Raw genomic sequence first — 22,354 nt, 5'->3', positions numbered from 1 at the left:
GGTAACCCTACTAGTATGTGACACCTAGCTTGCACTAACGTTAGCTGTGTGCTAACTTCAACACCATGAAACAGGGTAAAACTGATTGGCGGTCCAACCTCAACTCAGACACACTCTCGGATCTACTGATGGTGCAGCTGTCATCTCCCGAGATCAGGGAGTATGACCCAACCAGTGTTATTGATCTGTAGCACCAAGACTCTGACAGGAGCAGGAAGCCAGACTTCATGGACGGTGCAGAGAGTGGCTGCTGTAGAGTGAGAAGTAGTCTGGGACTAGGGATGGGCATGTGAAACACTCGAGTAGTTATAATAATACTGCAAATAAAACATGAAATCATACTTGTAACATCTTATCGTTTAACCATTGACTAATTTTACATAGAAATATTTGTGTTTCAAATCTGCTCTTGTCACATTTTTAAAAGCTTTTATTCAACACAATACCTTATTCTCTCATTGATGTACTGAAAACGTAATAAAACGAATTCGGGGGGGGGGCGGCAACCACAGGAATTGCCGCGGCTGGGACACGAACCCGTATTGCCCGCACCGCGGGAGACATCGCTGACTGCTCGACTAAAGGATCAGACCTGTCAGCCAGCGGCCAACGTGTCTACTTATCCATGCACGTTACACTACCCCCCTCCTTCGGGAAGCGCGTCCTCAGCATATCAGCTCCCTAACGCCTTTGGGCGCACGCGCTTCCGATGACCTCACGGTCTCACCATCCCACTTCTGACACCTACACCTACTTTCGGCTGCTCCCGTTAGGGGTCACCACAGCGGATCATCTGTTTCCATTTCTTCCTGTCTTCTGCGTCTTCCTCTGTCACACCAGCCACCTGCATGTCCTCCCTCACCACATCCATAAACCTCCTCTTTGGCCTTCCTCTTTTCCTCTTTCCTGGCAGCTCCATATTCAGCATCCTTCTCCCAATATACCCAGCATCTCTCCTCCACACATGTCCAAACCATCTCAGTCTTGCCTCTCTTGCTTTGTCTCCAAACCACCCAACCTGAGCTGTCCCTCTAACACAATCATTCCTAATCCCGCCCTTCTTCGTCACTCCCAGTGAAAATCTTAGCATCTTCAACGCTGCCACCTCCAGCTCCGCCTCCTGTCTTTTCGTCAGTGCCACTGTCTCCAAACCGTATAACATAGCTGATCTCACAACCATCTTGTAAACCTCCCCTTTAACTCTTGCTGGTACGCTTCTGTCACAAATCACTCCTGACACTCTTCTCCACACTGCCTGCACTCTCTTCTTCACCTCTCTACTGCACTCCCCGTTACTTTGGACAGTTGATCCCAAGTATTTAAACTCAAATGCCTTTGTCACCTCCACTCCTTGCATCCTGACCATTCCACTGTCCTACCTCTCATTCACGCATAGGTATTCCGTCTTGCTCCTACTGACTTTCATTCCTCTTCTCTCCAGTGCATACCTCCACCTCTCCAGGCTCTCCTCAACCTGCACCCTACTCTCGCTACAGATCACAATGTCATCCGTGTAACGTATTGGGATTTATGTTAATGCGCATGCTCTCTGGTTAGTCTTTGATGGGGGGCTCTCGCGAGGCGAGACTAGGAAGTATTGGGGCTCTCGCGAGGCGAGACTAGGAAGTAATGTTACGTATGAGCCGAACTGGAGAAAACGCAGATGTAGCCTGATGGCTGAGTATCCTAACTTTGCCAAGTTCTAAGTAAAGAGTTCGTTTACAACCAATGTCTCTCTCGTCTCTAAGTCGAATCTTACAATCCGCGAACATCATCGTCCACGGAGACTCCTGCCTGATCTTGTCCGTCAACCTGTCCATCACCATTGCAAACAAGAAAGGGCTCAGAGCCGATCCTTGATGTAATCCCACCTCCACCTTGAACCCATCTGTCATTCCAACCGCACACCTCACCATTGTCACACTTCCCTCATACGTATCCTTCACCACTCCTACATACTTCTCTGCAACTCCTGACTTCCTCATACAATACCACACCTCCTCTCTCGGCACCCTGTCATATACTTTCTCTAAATCCACAAAGACACAATGCAACTCTTTCTGGCCTTCTCTATACTTCTCAATCAACATTCTCAAAGCAAACATCTCATCTGTGGTGCTCTTTCGTGGCATGAAACCATACTGCTGCTCGCTGATCATCGCCTCTCCTCTTAACCTAGCTTCTATTACTCTTTCCCAAATCTTCATGCTGTGGCTGATCAACTTTAGTCCTCTGTAGTTGCTGCAGATCTGCACATCGCCCTTGTTCTTGAAAATCGGTACCAGTAGGCTTCTTCTCCACTCCTCAGGCATCCTCTCACTTTCCAAGATTGTGTTAAACAATCTAGTTAAAAACCCCACTGCCATCTCTCCTAAACATCTCCATGCCTCCACAGGTATGGCATCAGGACCAACTGCCTTTCCACTCTTCATCCTCTTCATAGCTGCCCTCACTTCCTCCTTGTTAATCCACTGAACTTCCTGATTCACTATCCCTACATCATCCAACCTTCTGTCTCTCTCATTTTCTTCATTCATCAGCCCCTCAAAGTACTCCTTACACCGTATTAGCACACTCTCCTCGCTTGTCAGCACATTTCCACCTCTATCCTTGATCGCCCTAACTTGCTGCACATCCTTTGCAGCTTGCTCCCTCTGTCTAGCCAATCAGTACAAGTCCTTTTCTCCTTCCTTAGTGTCTAACCTCTCATGCAACTCACCACACGCATTTTCCTTTTCCTTTGCCACCTCTCTCTTCGCTTTACACTGCATCTCCTTTTTCTCCTGTCTACTTTCTTCATCTCTCTGACTATCCCACTTCTTCTTCGCCAACCTTTCCCTCTGTATACTTTGCTGTACTTCCTCATTCCACCACCAAGTCTCCTTGCCTTCCTTCCTCTGTCCTGATGACACCCCAAGTACCTTCCTAGCTGTCTCCCTCACTATTTCTGCAGTGGTTGCCCAGCCATCTGGCAACTCTTCACTACCACCCAGTGCATGTCTTAACTCCTGCCTGAACCCCACACAACAGTCTTCCTTCTTCAACTTCCACCATTTGATATTCGGCTGTGTCTTCACTCGCTTCCTCATCTTGGTCTCCAAAGTCATCCTACAGACCACCATCCGATGCTGCCTAGCTACGTTCTCCCCTGTCACCACCTTGCAGTCTCCAATCCCTTTTAGATCGCGCTTTCTACATAAGATATAGTCCACCTGTGTGCACTTTCCTCCACTCTTGTACGTCACCCTGTTCCTCCCTCTTCTTGAAATATGTATTCACCACAGCCATTTCCATCCTTTTCACAAAATCCACCACCACCTGTCCTTCCACATTTCTCTCCTTGACACCATACCTTCCAATCACCTCCTCATCACCCCTGTTCCCTTCACCAACATGTCCATTGAAGTCCGCTCCAATCACCCCTCTCTCCTCCTTGGCTACCCTCTCCACCACGTCGTCCAACTTCCTCTAGAACTCTTCTTTTACGTCTATCTCACACCCAACTTGCGGGTGTGAGATGGACGAGATACATGACATCCCAATTCTGACACCAATGTAGCGAATTCGGGGAGGGGGGGCAACAACAGGAACTGCCGCAGCCGGGGCGCGAACCCGTATCGCCCGTACCGCGGGAGGCATCGCTGACCGCTCGACTAAAGGGTCAGACCCGTCAGTCAGCGGCCAACGTGTCTACTTTTCCATGCACGTTACAGTATGAATGGCACAAAAAGGCTACGAATTATTTTGGCAGGTAAAAAATATGCTTGGCAGGTAGATTTTTTCATCTACCAGTCCCCTTGGCCGGTAAGCCAAAAAGTTAATTTCGGGCCCTGTGTGAGCAGCATGATTTCTCTTTTCTCTCAGTGAAGAATTGTTTGGCTCCATCATTTTCTTTCTGGAGGATTCTGAAGTTTAACTCAGGTTTAATAAAGTCTGGCGCAGGTTTTCAGGATTGAGTCATTGGTGAGCTTTCAATGCTGTCTGTTGATTTTCTGGAAATAGATAAGTAGGCTTTCTGTCATTCTCACTCATGTATCTCTACCAATGTATTTAATTCGGGGGCAGCCCGGGAACCGCCGCAGCCAGGACGCGAACCCGGATCTCCCACACCACGGACGACAATGTTAACCCGTCGACTGAAGGGTCCAACCCGTTAGCCAAGGGCCAGCAAGTCGTCATTACACTAACCCCGCGTCCCCGCGCTTCAGCATATCAGCTCCCTCACACCCCTGGGCACATGCGCTTCCGATGGCCTCGCGGTCTCACCATCCCACTTATGACACCAATATAGCGAATTTACAGGCAGCTGGGAACCGCTGCAGCCAGGACGCGAACCCGGGTCTCCCGCGGCACGGGCGACTACGTTAACCAGTCGACTAAAGGATCCACCCCGGATACGATGAGAATGTTTCAACACAAACTTAAACCCAAACGTATGTATTTACTCCTGGATTCACCCTTTACTGAAGGAAAGAAACAAACACAAATGAAAGCGACTCACAGCTCCACCAAAGTCCATACAGTTCTCTTTATTAATATTATTGTAGATATAATTCAAAATTATGGTTTTAATAAGATAAAAGAAAGACATTACAAATGCAGGAGACATGTAACCGTTTGTTTATAAAAGACAACAGGTACTAACATAAAGAATCATCAGAGGCACACGTTTTGTTCATTGAAATGAATTAAAGTGCAGCAATCAGCAAATGTCTTGCATCATGTGCACCGCAGGAAAACAGCGTTTTGAACTGCATAAGTCATTTATCCTCTTTTAGCAAGGTTGTCATTGGCTAAAAAAACAACTATCCATCATGGAATTTTCATTTCTACACATTTTATATTCAGAGTAACAGGAATGCTGCATTAAAAATCCAGACGGCTGCAAAAAGACAGTTCTCAACCAGAGTTCTACAACAGTTCTACACCTCCGCTCAGAGCTACATACTGACAGTCAGAGTAGTGTCGGCCGGCCATGTTGGGCCGGTCTGGCTTCATAGTCACCAAGTAAGGTGTTCAGAATGGCGTCCACGTCACCACACCATTCCTCTATTGCTACCAACAAGCTTGTTAGATGTAGAGAAGACCATGGTCCAACCTGAACCAACACTGTCTATATATAGCTCTGAGTAGAGTTGAGGGGAGAGAGAGAGAGAGAGAGAGAGAGAGCGAGAGAGAGAAAGGGGGGAGAGATAATTACGTTCTGAACTATGGATGTGGAGAACAGTACAGTAGCACAACATATACCATGGAGAGGGGGGCAGTGTTTGGAGAGACATCTAGTCCTGTCAGTACTCTGGAGAGCTCAGGGATGATTGGATATAAAAATAGAGGTTGTTTCTCTGTTTCTGACATCAACTTGTCTCTGAGAAAGAGAAAGAGAAATTAAAACAGTCATCAGCTCATCAGAGAGCTAACTGGTGACACAGCGTCAGGGTTTTGGCTGTCAGTAACAGCAGGGCTTTGAATTCCCTCCAGCTTCTCTACAGAGAAAACAGAGACCCACTGCAAATGAGCTGGACTAACATGTCGTCCAGACGCCTTACAGGTGTTGTGTGGAATATTTTGGCTTGCCTGAAGCACAATATGCATGATAAATATCATAATATGAGTAAATGTCAGGGATTGCTGAGTTGTTCTGATTCGATTGTTTGAGGGACGCGTCTTTGATTTGTGGTTATTCGTATTACTGGATAGAGGGCAGTATTCAGACAGAAATGACACAATGCACCTTTAAAGCATCATTACACTGCAGTAATCCAGGGTAATACTATTTTCAAAGACACTCATGTTCCCACTAAACACATAAACATAACCCAAGGTAGATTTCTGCCGATCATGAGAAGCTGATGATTCATAAAGCATGAATCATTGATCCAGGATATGAGGTATGTGCACATCTCATCTAGTGAGCACTGATGTTATGAGCAACATTCAGAGCTGTACTTCATCCATTTTTACAGGGATATTTATATTGGATATGAAGAGGAATAAGAAGCATTTTATCTTGATTATGACCTTGAGATGGAATATGAGCCTTTAGCTGCATCCTGTTAACACCCAACAAGTCAGACTTTAAATGTGGTCCTAGATCAGGCTAAAATCCAAATATCGATCATTACAGGGTACCATGGAGGTGTATTGAACTGGAGCTTCTGAAAAACTCGTGTTTTCTGTTCGCTTGGGCTGAAACATGATGCAGTCCACCAGCCTCTATGTTTGGTGGAGGGACATGATGAGTCCTGACATGCCAATCACACAAGATGGGGAGTCCCCATTTGACATCAGACACAGTTTGGAGTATTAAAGATGGAATACAGCTCCAGCTCAAGCTAAACTCAGTAACATACTGACTACAAGTAACCGATTTCATCTTTTAAAAAAACAACAACACAAAAACAGTAGCAGGCATGTGGTCAAACGCTCTGTGGCCCACAAGCTCAGATCAACAGAACCGAACTGATCTCAGTCTTTGAGCTTAAGCTGGTTTGGGAAACCCGAGGCCTGAGGTCTGGTTTGAAATGAAAGGAGTGGTACACGAAGGAGTAAAAGGATGCAAAACCAGAGATGTTGGCTTTCCAGGGTCTCTCACTGCAGCACCATGGAGATGCTACAGAGACCAGAGACTATGACTGAACAGGCTTTCTCTGGGAGTCAAACCACCAACTCTGTGGCAGGCAGTACAAATGAACACCATGCCACCCATTCAGCTATTTCAAAACTGAAGCCATGCGTCTCAGATCTGAACATTTCTACAAATCACGGTCACAAACATCTCCCACCTACATATTTAAAGAGTGTGGGCCTGAACCAACTTGGTAGTAGAACACTTAAACTCATAGAAACATGTCATGTCAGCGAAAGCACCAAAAGGGTTTCTTTCTCTGTACTTTTATGATAAATGACTTCTGAGATGTGGGCGCTGTCCAACAGCCTCGATGTTGAGGTCATTACCTCAGCGTCGAGGTATAATGATGTGCTATGAGGTGGTAAACAGAGAGATGATTTGGCTAGCACAGTTTTCATGTTAGCCATGGTGGCTCCACGGTAACCAGTAAAGCAGCTGATCTTTGGAACGCTGTCCATGTCACCATGATGATGTTACCAGAAAGGAGAACATGGAGACTGCAGGAGTTCATTTATACTCGGTCACAAAACTAAACCAAATCTCACCAAAATAATGCGCTAAAATTTAAAAAAAGGAAAAAAAAAGCGGTGAATTGATGCTCTTCAGTGTTGAGTTTTTTTATTCTGTGTATAAAGACAGAGCTCCTCAGTTTAGTTGGCTAACATCTTGTCCTTCTGGAGTCGACTCAACTCTTGGACAAAGAAAGGACGCTGGATTTCACTCAACACACTTTGTTTTCTATGAAGAGACATTTGATGGAAAGCTTGAAGTGACCGAGCTTGATAGTGTGTGATCTGAGGTAGCCTGGATCCTCTCTTCAACCAGAGAGATGAACGTTTCTGCTGAACTCCTGAACAGGGAACACAGCCAAAGCATAGAAACACTTTTAACTGATGCTGTTATCTAGAGAGATGGAGTGGGACTTCAGTAACGATGATGGGTTTCTATAACCCTCCATGTCCAAACAGGCTGAAAATAAAAGATAAAAAAAATGACAGTACTAAAAACCAATACTAGCTCCCCATCCCTGAGCTTAGTAGGCCAGTGGCTCCAAACTATGTGCCATTATGCTTTCATCCCTACCAAATCCCACACCAGCCGATCTCAACCTCTGGGGGAACATGTGGGAATAACCGGGGTTAATCAGCTGGAATAGTTTGACAGCTAATGTGAAACATGGGTCTATGTGCAGAAATCAAAACCGCAGGTGAAAAGAGTTTGGCCGACAGTTTTTAAATCGCCGTTGGCCATGTTGGCCCCACAATCCTGCTCCGTGGTTGACCAGGAACACTGTTCCTTTCTACAACCACAGACCACAGTCCAGACTGGACAGTCTGTCAAGAGTGGTGTGAGCACACATGCACACGTGTGTTGTGTGTTAATTTGTGTGTTGGGGGTGGGGGGTGGAATGTCTTGCTTTGACCCTTCACCTCTCTGTGAAGTCTATCTCCAACAGTCAGGTCCTGCTCACTCAAACAATCAGGAAAACAAAGGCAAAAACAAAATGAAATTAAAAAAATAACATGGCACAAGGACTTGCCTGCCAATGAAAACCTACCTACAGTTGTCAGGGTGAAACCTCTCATATGGTTTCTGTATTTGTGCCCATATAAACTATACGTCTTAGCCTCATTGCACAGAAATTTAGAAGACGACCAGACCACCAGGACATAAAGCCATGACCAGGCCCTGGTCCAACACGCAACGTAGCTGAACACAATTCAAGTATTTGAAAGAAAAAAGAAAGAAAAAAAAACAGATGAGGAGAGTTTGACATATCTTAGCTTGAAAATGATACGTTCACATGTGGGGCGGACTAAAGTCTGTTAAGATATATCAAGCGCACCAGAAAGCACTTCAAACACCTCAAACTGCATCTTCTATATGTGTGTATTTTTGCCCGGGTTTGCTGTTCTCGTCTGTATAAAACAATCTAAATGATGAAAACTACATGCGAGGAGACACAGCGAGGAGAAGATGCTGATATCAGAGCCAGTAAGAACTAGATGGTTCCACAAATGCTCAGCGTGTCACTGCTTTTAAGTGTCGGCCATACCGGCTTGTCAGTCCTGCTCTACAGCAGGTGCTTTGTACATCCAGCACTTGTCTGTTGTAGAGAAGGGACAGACACATATCAATGGATTCTTACTCAGGTTAACCTGTGCACTTATCTTGAAAACAAAATAACCAATAAAAAAAAACAAAAAAAACTGGATTATAGTCCAGATGCCCGTCTAACCTTCACCGCCCCCTAAAGGCGCTACCCAGACGTAAGCTGACTCCCAGGTGAAAGAGTAGACCAGATAAAATTCATGAGAAATGATTACAGAGAGTTTTGTGTTCAAGAATCTGGTCCTTGCTGCCCAGGTATGATATCCTACAGTTTTTAGCAGCTCTGACACAACTTCCATCTGCTTACCTCTCTGCCTAGTGAAAAGTTAGGGTGTAACAACTAAATACAACTTGCTCCAACAAGCCTCACTGGCTTATCACTAGTTCCTCCTGAGGGAGCTTTTAAAATCATCATGCCCCGGTTGAGGTTGGCCCAGTGTAAGAACCTGCACACTGTAGACAGCCTGAAGGAAGTAGAATCCATTCCACCTTCTTTAGGAAGTAAACACAGAGTGCCGTTCCAGAGCACCACCCTCTAGGATACAAATGCTAGGATGAAAAACAAACCTTCTTTAAGGGAACACTGCATTGTGTGTTGCAGCCTGCGTACATGTCCCTACCAACCTGGTGAGGTCTTTTTATGAGGCTCCAACATACCAGTCACCATCAGTGGCATGTTTATCTGACCTGCCAACAACAACCACCCTCCAGATTCCCCGTTATAAGGTTACGACATTATATCCTACAGACAGAAAAGATGTCTGGATTGTTCTGTCTGTACTGGGGTAACAGTTGCCTACATCTCAGAAAAGACACCAACAACTGGTCTCCATGACACAACTTTATATGTTAACATTCTGGATTTAAAAAAAGATGTTGGGTAACTTGGTGGGCAGAGAAACTGGTGAACAAGAGGGGTGGGAGTAGCAAAGGGTTCAGGCCAGATTTGTGCATGGACAAGCCGGCTGTCAGTCACATACTGCTGTCCTGTAAGAGGGGCTCGATGTCCTCTGTGTCGCTGGTGGGCGTGGTCATAGGATTGATGTTCTGAGCATGTGCAGTAGAGGCACTGCTGGACTTAAGGGCAGTACAGGTTTTTATGTCGGCCAGTCGGTGGTGTTCAGGGATGAAAATGGCCACCAGCAGGGCCAACAGCACGGCACAAGCTCCAAATAGGAATGGAGGACCAGGAATAACTGACTTCTACAGAGACAGGAGGAGGGGGATGGAGAGAAAGAGAGAAACAGATGAAATGTTACTCAAACTCAGCAAAGGACTTAGGTCCCAGATTCAGTTTTAGAAACAGAACAAGATTCAAGGTTCATTCAAGGTTTTTCTATTGTTTGGAATTCGTTATTTTCATCAAACCAGATTTCTGATGATCACTGACTGAACCCAGGGAAAAGAAACCACAGGACACATTCAGGTGTGTACACGTGTGTGCATTAATACACATGTGTGTACCTTAGTGTGTATGTATGTTGTCTTTGTGCGTGTGTACCTCGTTGCTGTTCTCAGAGGGTCTGCCTGCTACCGGCTCTATGTCGCTGAGCTCTACATTGAACAGGAAGAAGATGAAGCCATACAGGGCGGGGCCTAACCCATTACACAGACCTCTGATTCCTGTTATCATTCCCTGGACCACACCTAGACACACACAGCACGCACGCACGCACGCACGCACGCACGCACGCACGCACGCACGCACACACACACACACACACACACACACACACACACACACACACACACACACACACAGAAAGCGACAAACAGCATCAGAAAGATTTTTCATACTGAGAGAATTTTTGAATTTTAAAATTCCATTTTGTTTAAAAGATCACATAGCGATCATAAAAAAATCATTGAAGTCCATGAATCAGAGACAATTTCCAAACAAAAAGTATCGACATATCCATCCACCACTTGTTTTTACGAATTCCATCCAAAAACATGATTAAAAACCAGCTCATCATCCACCACAGAACAAATCACATCACTGCAGCACCACTGCTGAATGAAAACATCCAAATTCCTCATCGCTTTATAAAACCTGAAATCACCCCAGACTCTGGATCTCACCAAAGAAACCAACAAAGGGATCACATCCTGTCCTGCCCTTCCTTCTGTTTTGTTCCTTCTGCCGATGTAAATGGACACTTTTGCTTCACCTATTATGAGGTTTAGAAGTGTCCATCCATTAGCCAAACCGTTTATCCTGCCCTCAAGGTTGCAGGGATACCGGAGCCTGGGCAGCAGGCAGGGAGACACCCGAGACAGCCCGCCAGTCCATCACAGGGCCGACACACACATTCACACCTAGGGACAGTTTAGTCAGTGTTAATTTTCACACCATTTTTTGATTTAGTCTTAGTCTTAGTCTTTTGACGAAAATATCCATTAAATGTAGTCAGATTTTAGTCAAGTCATATGAATTAATTTTAGTCAAATGATCACTGACTAAAATAGCATATACATTTAGTCGACAAAAATAAAATTTTAGTCAACGAAAATTCGAAAATTTGTCAAACTAACAGCTCTGTACCCGTTTGATTATAATTTGAATGATTAATAGCAGTACCCAGTATAGTGTAGCAGTGTAGTAGGGCCAGGTCACCAAAATCAAATGTTAGGCTTTATGTACATCATCTCATATATGTTCCAAAACACTAAACAGTTTTCTACAAGTTCATTTAGTTTTAGATGGGTTGGATCACTTGAATGTTTTACCCCGAGTGATGTCATCCATGCATGTATGACATCACTCTGGGTAAATAATCCCATAAAATTCAAGGGTTCCAACCCAATTTCTCTAAAACTAAATAAACTTGTAGAAAACTGTTTACTGTTTTGGAACGTATACGAGACAGTGTACATAATAGCCCAACATTTGATTTTGGTGAACTTGCCCTTTAAGATTTCCTTTTGTCACATTTTGAGCACTACTAACATGAAGGTGATCTTATAAAATGATTAAGTTAATTCTTGAGAACAATTTCAAAAACTTCACATTTATTAATCATGTTAACAAATACAAGACAATGCTACGACACCCCCAGCGCGCACACACACACACACACACACACTTATTAAATAATTTTAACAAATACAAAATACTGCTATGACACCCCCAGCACCCCACTACACATAGTACACACATTTCTTAAATAAATTCAACAAATAATTGTATGGATAGTTCTGTCATTTCTTTTTGTTCCATTTTCATAAAGGCATTTCGTTCAAGGTGGACCCTGGCTCGGTTCCGCTTCCCTCTGGTTAAGTCACCAGTAATACTAAACATTCTTTCTGCAAAGGCTTTGCGATGCGGGCATTCAGAGCTAGTCCAGCGCAAAGGGCTTGAGTACTGGAAACACTTCGCTGCTCTGTGTTTTCCAGAAAGCAATGCCTGTGTCGTCTTCCCAGGTCTCTGTCAGCAACTGTTTATACTTCATCAGTTCATGTTTGATACATGCCTTGTGGCCTGTGGACTACTTTGGTTTGGACTTTGGCAGGAACTGGAATCTGGGCTTCTTTGCAGATGGTGAGGGGGTTGGAGGGGTTACCTCAGGTGTCTGTGCTTGAGGAGCATCTCATCCTCATCTTCATTATGTAACAGTGTAACAGTGTCTCACTTGCAACTGTAGGATCCAGAAGGCAAGCCGCAGCTGCCAGCGGATGGAAATGCTCTGCCTCTGGATCAACAAAGCGTCCGAAACGTTCCTCCAGGTTGTTCCTCATTTTGTCTGACAAAGCTATGAGGTCTTTGAGCTGATTGCTACGTATGCTGTCACTCAGGTGAGCAGAGAGATCCTGCAGAGCTGGGAGGACGAGTGACAGTGACATTGTCACTCTGCTGTGTTCTGCAAAAGGAAAAAGTAAGTCCTTCAACGCACTCAACCTCTGCCATTTGCTTTGCACGAGGCAGTCCCGGCCTTCTTGATCAGCCAGCTGGCACAGGCTGTCCTTCACCTGGATGAGGTGTTCAACCATGTTGAAAGTGCTACTCCACCTAGTGGGGCAGTTGATGATCAAGCACAATCTACAACCCTCCAAGAGCTTCTCTGTAGCCTTAGACGACCTCTTGAACCTTCTCACAATGGTGCGAACTTTGTCCAGTAAACGACTTAGACTGGGTTCTTTGTGGATAATGTTCACCACAAGTTGAATTATGTGGACCACACAGGGTGTTCGGTTAAGGTTTCCACACACATAATCAACCTCTTCTCCCCGGCTTGTTTCCATGTCTGAATCCAATTCACTCTCATCATCACTTGATGAGCTACTATGAAGTTCCATTGCTGGTTGGCTTTTGAAAGCCGCCACCATATTGCTTCCATTGTCACTTATCACTGTCAGAACTTTCTGTGTTGGGATCTTCCACACGGAGTGACAGTCATCCACACACGCCTTGATGGACTCGCCTGTGTGGGGATGAGCAATTTGTTGTAATGACAAAAGTACATGTCTGGCCTTATTTTCCATGGGACAACAGAAACAGGCACTAATGGCAAGGAAAGAAGCGGTCATCCCCCTCTTAGTCCAAATGTCTAATCCAACTGCCACCTTTTGGGCATCGGCCAGTGCAGAAGCTGGTTTCTGCTTTTCCTCTTCAAAACAATTTGTCAGCGAGGTTGCTAATCTTCCTCTTTTTTGGTATGTTGAATTTTTTGTCAAAAATTTGTATCATCGCATAGAAATCCTCATCTTCAATGGTCCTTGAGGGAAGGCCTGAGCAGGCTATCCACCCTTGCATGGCTTCTTCTCTTGTGCACTGTTCCTTTGCCGTGAGGTTGTATTTAGTAACTGAGGAAAATTACTCCAGTATTGTTGCTTGTTTCTTTTGTTCCGCTTCTGAACTGTCTTTTTCTGATGAGGGGATCTGAAGGAGAAAACATATCATGAATGAGATGACCACAATCAACTTGTGCAGTGCAAGAGTCATGTCATGTCAAAACATTTTAAAAACAAAACATTATTCTTAAAACCTTATCATATAAAATCATAGCTACCGGTAATCTATTCTCATAGTTTCCCCTCAGGGCTAGTCAACCTGTAATATAAGTGTACACCGCTCTCACTCGCCCCCCCCCCCCCCCCACACACACACAGCCTTTCCACCACTGGGCGAGTGTGTGCTTGCGGCCAATTGGTGCTTATAGCCTGGGGACTAAAGCTGATGGAACAAATTCGTCTGCTTTCAAACCCACCGGGCCATGGTAATTTGAGATTGGAGGTGCTTTGTTTAAGTCTATTGATGGAATCTACATGAAGCTAAGTCAACAACCAAATAAATTATTGACTGTTTAATCAATGTCTTGATCAGTTATCGTGATTAGCTTGACCGCTAAAAACATTAGAAAATCTGCTAGCTAGCTAGCTAGCAAGCATTCTTTAGGGCTAGTTGAGATAGCAAGTTACCACATTTGTTTCAAACAAACACAAACCGTATTAACATTTTTAAATCCACCAATTTATTAGCAAGCTAGCTAGCTAAACGAATTTGGTTTTTAAAAGGGGGAAAGTTATAACACTTCAGTTGAACTGCTCTTCGCTATCGATGAAGTTAGATGATTCACCATAAATGTTAGCTGCATTAGCTACAGCCCTAACGTTATACACTATGAGAGCAGTGGATAACTAGCAACCATTTTGAGTTCCTGCAACCCTTTGCGTTCATGGCTTTGAAGTTTGAAGGTTTTTAAACATTAGCGATAACATGAAGAGTTGGGGGAACTCAAAATGGATGCTAGTTATCCACAGCGCTCATACATAGTAGGGCTGTAAGGACTCGAAATTAACGATGTCCCGATGTCCCGGGGACCATAAAAAATCCCACTGGGACACAAATATATTTTGTCTGGGACAATTCCGGGACAGTGAAAAAAAATGTTAAAGTAAACTTCGAAATAGGTGTAATTTGCAAAGTCACTAATTATGAGTATCTAGACGTTACTTTGTCATTTGAATAATTTAATAAAAACGTGTGAACGGCGAAACTACAGAAGGCTTACGTTCTTGCGGCACCTCACGATAGGGCAGTCAGTCGCCTGTTCGTGCAAATCATGGAATGCATTCTACGTCATCCCCTCTGCCAGTGGCTGCTGCTTGACTCGCGCCAATGCAGCATTCATAGAGCCAGAGCGATAGACCATCATCAACGACAGTTAAAAGAAGAAGAAGAAAGAAATGCTGAGGTGGTTGAATAAACAGCCCCCTGATGCAAGCCCCAATACTGCCGACTCCCGAAACTCCCGAAACTAATATTCATATGTTTAATAAAAGAATAAGTATTTTAAACTTATATGGTGGACCAGAGTCCATGGTGTGATGATTAAGTGACAAAAAAGGATCAAATTATATGTAATCTGCATAATTGGGGGGGGGGGGGGGCGACGACAAGAATTAAAATTTGGGACACTGTTGGTTATATCCGGGACAATACAAAGTAGAATTTGGGACAGTTGTGGGACACTGAGGAAAAAAGTTAATTTCGAGCCCTGGAACGCAGTTACAGGTGCAGATGCAGCTAAGGCTAATGCATGATGGCTAATATTAGCTAGCTTTACCTATAGTTAGCTAGCTAGCTCGTTATAGTATACAAGTAACTTAGCAAACGTTATTATACATCAAGTTGTTCGATTCGATTTACAAAACCAGAGGACTATTACAGGTTTTCTAGGGTCACGCCCCCCCCAAGAACTTAACGAATGCCTGCTACCATAACGTTACAATTAAACAAAGCAGTTTTAACTCCAGTTTGACTGTTCGCTAGAAATGTTAGCTATCTAGCTAACTTGCTAGCAATATTGTCGCGAACTCTTAGGTCTAACGTTAGCTAATCGCATAAGCTGTAACTTTAGTGCGATTTTCTTTTCCAGTTCTGAATCTTATCAACCATTCTTGGTAAAATTAGCTGTGCAGTTCATTTAAGAGCAACGCTAAAGTAACTAACATGTAGGCTAAAGTTAACTATTAACTGGCAATTTACCTTTCGTCAGAGAAGTAAAAAAACAAGGACCACCAACTAAGTCAGCTAAGAATTAATGGAAGCTAGCTAGCTACCCTGCTAGCTAAGGGTTAGCCAACATTAGCTTGAAGTTGAATTTGAACTCCATCCTTACCGTTGTGTAGATGTCTGGATGTTTCTGCTGAAGATGTCTTTTCAGGTTTGTAGTGTTCTTCTCCGTCAACGTATGCACACATCCCTCGACCTCGAAGTTTGTTCTGGAAGTTTTTTCATCAAAAGTAAAAAATGTCCATACTTGAGACTTTTTTCTTCCCTGACCCAGCATCAGATTGGCAGCAGCTATGTTTTCTTCGCCTGCTATGAAGAGAATCTTGAATGATTGGGACTAAAAAGGTGTTGCGTGGCTCATGCCGTTTTCTAGCTGCGGTAACGTGTTCTTTATGAAAAGATGTAGTTTCACCAGATCCGGGTTTACCGATTTTATTCAGTCTCACGGAACAGCCTACAGATTCACATGTTGTCATTTCAGTTATCACTACTTACTCTGTATGTCTCAACTCATCAACTTGATAACCCTAGGAGTCAACTGTGCCTCCTTAGGGTGTGGGGTGGTGCTGCAGGTAAGTATAATATGAACAGGTAGTCAGTATACCACATCCCTCCCCCTTAAGAGTAAACTACTTGGGGGAGCTTTAACCTCGTTACCTTTTTTTTTTAACTGCTCACACATTGTACTGTAACAGTAATTCAAAACTAAATAAAATGTTTAACTTAATCAAATGTTCAAAGTTAATTTCAACATTTCATATTATGACAATGTTTACCCGTGTGTTTTTTTTTTTACATATCATGCTTGAACATAGCACAGGAATGAACTAGGAAGGTGGGTAGACTACCAGCCTTCCAGTGACTCCCAGAGTGCATCCTTGCTCTTGCTTGAGGGATCTCACTACTAACTAACAAAGTCTTTCAGGTAAGCAGGAGCCTGTCTTGTGTGCTCTGAGCGGCGCAGTACTGGTGGTGGGTCTGCTCTCACATCTGGCGGGTCTGGAGGGTGAACCTCAGCTATCTCAGCAGACTCAGACACTTCCCCTTCCACTGAAGCAGGGACCGTCGAGTCTGCAGGCAAGGACTCCGCTGCTTGATGTGGCTGCTGAAGAGTGGTAGGCTTCTCTGTCACTTCCGGCATGGACGTCTCGGTCATTGTTGCATGCCGTCTCCGGATTTGGTCGACATGACGTCTCATGACGCGTCCATCTCCTGTCTGTACCGTGCAGGATACAGGTCCTGTGTCCTGCTCGACGACCGCTGGTACCCACTTGGGCCCGGAGCTGTAGTTACGGATGTACACATCATTACCAGGGGAAAAACTTCTCCACTTACTGTGTGTGTCATGTTGTTGCTTTTGTTTAAGTTGTTTCTTACATATCTTTGACTTCACATCAGGCAGCAGAAGATCCAGTGTTGAACGTAGTCTCCTGGACATCAGGAGTGGTTTGCGGTGTGATTCTGTAATTGAATAGAAATCTGGCTATTTTTGTTTCTAAAGTGTCTCCTTTTATTTTCTTTATACCTTGTTTGAATGTCTGTACGGCTCTTTCGGCCAGGCCGTTTGATGCCGGGTGGAAGGGCGCAGATGTCACGTGCTGTATGCCATTCTGTTTCAGGAACGTCTCAAACTCTTGGCTTGTGAAGCAAGTTCTGTTGTCAGATACAATTGTCTGGGGCAGCCCGTGCGTGCTAGAGCACTGTCTGAGCTTTTCGATAGTTGCTTGGCTTGTTGCGGTATTCGTTGGATACACGTCAATCCATTTGGAGTGTGCGTCTACAATGATAAGAAACATCTTACCTAGATGACAGCCGGCATAATCAATGTGAAGTCTGTTCCAGGGTGTCTCAGGCCACTCCCAGGGGTGGAGAGGCGCTGCGGCTGGATACTTTCTGTTTTCCTGACATGTGTGGCAGGACTGTACTTCCCTTTCAATGTTGAAGTCCATCCCTGGCCACCATATGTACGAACGTGCTAAGCCCTTCATTCTAGATATACCTGGGTGTGTGTGGTGTAGTTGTTTCAAGATGGCTTCCCTTCCCCTCTTCGGAACAACCACTCTCGCCCCCCAGAGCACACATCCATCTTTCACACTCAGTTCCAGTCTCCTCTGACTGTAGGGTTTGTATGCCATTTCCACCTCTTTTGGCCATCCTTTCAGACACCAAAGGAGCACTTGAGAGAGTGTCTCATCTTTCGCTGTCCACTGCTTTACCTGTGCTGTTGTGATAGGTGGATCTTCCATCACATCCAGCATCAGGACTTGTTCTGTGTCATCTTCCTCCTCTGTTTGAGGCAGCGGCAACCTGCTCAGTGCATCTGCATTTGCGTGTTCCTTGCCGGGTTTGTATATCATTTTGTACTCGTAAGCTCTCAGCAGTGTTGCCCACCTTTGCACTCTTGGTGACCCCATCTGTGGCACTGGCTTCTTCTCATGAAAAAGTGATATTAGCGGTTTGTGGTCAGTACTGATTGTGAATGTACGTCCACAGATGTATTTATGGAACCGCTTGATTCCGAACATGATGGCTAACCCCTCCTTATCGAGCTGCGAGTAGCGCTTCTCGGCTGGTGTCAGTGTGCGTGACATGAAGCCTAATGGCTTTTCACTTCCATCTTCCATGACATGTGACAGCACGGTGCCGACTCCGTATGGTGAGGCGTCGCATGCCAGCACCAAGTCCTTGTCTGCTGTGTAGTGACCCAGGACTTTGGCGGATTTCAGCAGCTGTTTGGACACATGAAAAGCGTCCTCTTGTTCCTTTTTCCAGGCTCATGGAGCGTCTTTTCTTAACAGCTGGTGTAATGGAGCTAAACGTGTGGCAAGATTGGGGAGAAATTTGTTATAGTAATTTAACAGGCCTAGGGACGCCTTAAGCTCAGTCACTGTGGTTGGCGGTGGGGCCTCCTCAATGGCTCTCACCTTACTCTGTACTGGGTGCAGACAATCAGCATTGATCCTGTGACCTAAGTATTCCACTTCGGCCTGTAAGAATGCACACTTGCATCTGTGAAGTCGCAGACCGGCTTCTTTGAGTCGCCTGAGCACCTCGTCCAACGTGCTCAGGTGTTCGGATTCATCTCTCCCCGTCAATAATATGTCGTCTAAATAAACAGCTACCCTAGGCAGGCCTTGTAACAGACTTTCCATCGTTTTCTGAAAAATCGCAGGTGCTGACGATACTCCGAACGCAAGCCTATTGTAGGTGAACAGGCCTCTGTGTGTGTTTATTGTTAGGTATTTCTTGGACTCGTCATCCATGACGATCTGTTGATAGGCGTGGCTTAAATCGAGCTTGGAGAACTGTTTCCCTCCTGCTAGTGTATTGAACAGGTCTTCGACGCGGGGAATAGGGTATTGCTCTAGAGAAGAGGCGCCATTTACTGCTAGTTTGTAATCGCCACATATCCCGACTGAACCATCCGGCTTCAGGACAGGTACAATGGGCGCCGCCCACTCAGCATACTTAACAGGGGCTATAATGCCCTCCTTCAGTAGTCTCTCTATCTCCTCTTCTACTTTCGCCCTCATGGCATACGGAACGGAGTGGGGCCTGTAAAACTTTGGACGGGCTTCAGCAGACACACGAATTGTGGTTTTCATGCCTTTTAACATGCCAAGTTCTTGCTTGAAAACATCCTCATGCTTCATGAGCACTTGCAGTAATCTCTGTGTCTGTGTCCTCGTTTGCTTTATCTCATCCCACTTCAGCTTCAGGGCCTCTAGCCATCCTCTTCCTAACAAGCTAGGTCCAGTACCTTTCACCACCACTAAGGACAACGTCTTCCCCTGTTGCGCGTAGTTTACTTCCACTTCAGCCACTCCTACTACTTTAATTTTCTCTCCTGTGTATGATTTGAGTGAGAGTTTGGTTTGTTTTATTGACGGGCGTTGTTTTTCTTCCCACATCTCATTAAACTTCATTTCACTCATGACGGTCACACTACACCCTGTGTCAATTTCAAAATTTACTTTCTTCTTATTCACTTCTACTTTTACTTCAAATGGCTTTATTCTCTGTATGGACGTTTCTGTTTTCAGGCAAGCTAATGTAAATGCCTCTTCTTCTTGTTCCGAACTATCACTATCCTGCCTCCCACACTCACAGCCTACATTGTGTGATCGATGTGGATGCGCGCGTCGCTCTGCTCTGTGTGATTTCTCAGTGGGGCGCGGTGCACCTCCTCTGTTCCTGTTTCTACAAGCCTTGGCAATATGCCCAACCTTTCCACAAGAGTGACACTTTGCTTCTTTAAACTTGCACTCCACTGCACTGTGTTGCTTTCCATGACATCGGTAGCATTCCTTCTCTCTCGTTTTCCAATCTCCTCCCTTTCTCTCTTTCCCCTCCGTTTTCATTCTGTGACATGCTAACGGTGGCTTTGCTTGCAGGTCTTGTGCATTTTTACTAGCGGCCTCTGCAGCTACGGCAATCTTGAATGCCCTCTCAAACGTGATATCTGTTTCAGATAGTAAACGTCTTTGAATCTGATCATCATTAATACCGCACACTAGACGGTCTCTTAACATCTGTTCCAGTGTAGTTCCAAAGTTACAATGATGAGCTAATCGTCTCAGCTCTGCTACATATGCATTGACGGTCTCGATAGGCTGACGGAAATGGGAATCAAATTTATATCTCTGTATGATCTCACTCGGTTTAGGGTTGAAGTGCTCTCTCAATAGTGTTGTTATCTCATTGTACATTTTCGAGCTATAGTCCATGGGCCAGAGCCCAAAATTTCCTATTTCGGTACACTCAAGGTGGCAAAACTTACTTATAATTTTTGAAAGGATCCATGTCTGTAGATGATATTTTGGTATGATAACCATTCCTGAGTGGCAGCTGTATCACAGTTATCAGCTCATGAAGTTAATCACCCCCTAAAGTAAATTGCATTTTAGACGCTGGTGCATATCCTGGTTTAGCCTCATGGTCAGGACATTTTTCAATGTTCTATAATATTGTCTTTGGTATCATTTTAAAGGGGACCTTCTTAGCTTTCATTCAAGCCCTGTTGTGGATATTTCTCACAAATATAGAGGTCACTTGAGCTCTTCAACCCGTCAATAACACACATCTTTCTGCAATGTTCGCCTAAACTATATACTTTCTTTTAGCCCTGTGGCATCTAGGAATATCAGGGACACAAAACACAAAAACTGGAATACTCACAGGACTGTAAAGATTCAGGAAATGTATAATATACCCATACTATTTCATTGTGTGAGGTGATTGTGAACCTTAAATTAGAAGGGCATTATTACTAAGAAACTAACTAGACCAAAGCCAGTTAGTCCATGGGTCAGACCAGATATCGATATCACCCAAGGTGACACAACTTCACTGGTGCCATTTTATTTGGTACACTAACAGAAGTAAAATAATACATGATAACCTTTCCAAATGAGCAGTTATTTCATTTTTCTTTCAGGAAACCTGTTTCTGTGCCTCTCACGATTGTGTATTTGCCCAGATTTTTACAAATATAGCATTTCAACACCCCTGGTACTGATTAGCCTAGCTTAAACTCTGGGACAGTTCTTAGTTGGCCAACAACCAAGGATAACCAGTACTGTGTACTTCCATTCATTGTGCTAAGCTAGGCTAACGTGCAGCCAGATAGCTTTTTACTAAACACATATAGAGGAAACTGGTATCTATCTTCTTGTCTCACTCTGGAGAAGATTGTAAGCTAATTTCCCATAATGTTAGCATGTTCTTTTAATGTATATGTTAATATGATTAGTTAAAGTGGCTACGAGGAACTTTCATCTTGTGTTGATTTTAGCGGCCTCATGTGGACAAAATACAGCTGTTGCATAGCAACTAGGTAATGTATCTATTTGTGGCTATGTAAGATAAATAATGGTAATATGACGCTGGTGAAGCAAAGTAAACTTTGTTTTAGTAGTGTTCATACACCTAAGTTACATGTATTTGTTTGTATGTGGCAGGTGAAAACTGACTGAATATGGCCACTGGTGAACAAGCAAGTTTTTACCCAATACCAAAGCGCCCACGGGTGGAGTGCATTATCCACTGTTCTGATGATACAGATAAGCTGGTTTCACTACAAAGTGTCGACTCATGGAGAACTCTGCTCAGGGCAGCTCAGATACGAAATCATGCACCAGTTTTGAAACTGGCAAGACATTCCTGAGGGACAGATTCCAGCAATCTACTACCACAGAAAGTGTCGCAGTATCTTCACTATGAAGCAAATTCTTGATGGCCTCCTTGCAAAAGAAAAGAAAAGTTATGTCTCTGCTGAAGAGAAACAATCTAAGAGAGTAGCTCGACATGCTCCAAGTACATCTAGGACTTATGATGCAGAGTGCATATTTTGTCAGAAAAACGGCAAATATTTCAAGAGACAGAATACGAGAGAAGTACTGGTGCAGTGTCGAGAACTGCGAGCTGATGCAAAGATCAGGAGTGCAGCCACAAAGAAAAGGGACAGCAGAATCCTTGCCATTGTGAGTAGAGACCTTGTAGCAGCTGAAGGGCACTACCACAGGTCATGCTATAGACTTTACACCAAAGAAGAGGTTTCCAAAGGAGAGGTTGCCAGCAATGAAGATGATGATGCTGCA

At 44.4% G+C, this 22,354-nt stretch overlaps 1 protein-coding gene across 3 annotated transcripts in view; it reads right to left on the bottom strand.

The window, feature by feature from the left end:
* Positions 1 to 4,509: 4,509 nt before the first annotated feature.
* mfsd14bb (major facilitator superfamily domain containing 14Bb) overlaps positions 4,510 to 22,354 on the bottom strand; it is a 148,669-nt gene continuing 130,824 nt past the window's right edge. For all 3 annotated transcript variants that reach the window (XM_056274036.1, XM_056274196.1, XM_056274114.1), the window contains 2 exons: positions 10,242 to 10,387; positions 4,510 to 9,943 (listed from right to left, as the gene is read on the bottom strand). In XM_056274036.1, coding sequence (XP_056130011.1) covers positions 9,713 to 9,943; positions 10,242 to 10,387 — 377 coding nt within the window. In that variant the 3' untranslated portion in view covers positions 4,510 to 9,712. The remainder of the gene's footprint in view (positions 9,944 to 10,241; positions 10,388 to 22,354) is intronic.

The sequence above is a fragment of the Lampris incognitus genome, chromosome 1 (genome assembly GCF_029633865.1).
Source record: "Lampris incognitus isolate fLamInc1 chromosome 1, fLamInc1.hap2, whole genome shotgun sequence".
Classification (NCBI taxonomy): domain Eukaryota; kingdom Metazoa; phylum Chordata; class Actinopteri; order Lampriformes; family Lampridae; genus Lampris; species Lampris incognitus.
The sequence above is the reverse complement of the archived record's forward strand: the minus strand, read 5'-3'. Positions and strand labels throughout refer to the sequence as shown.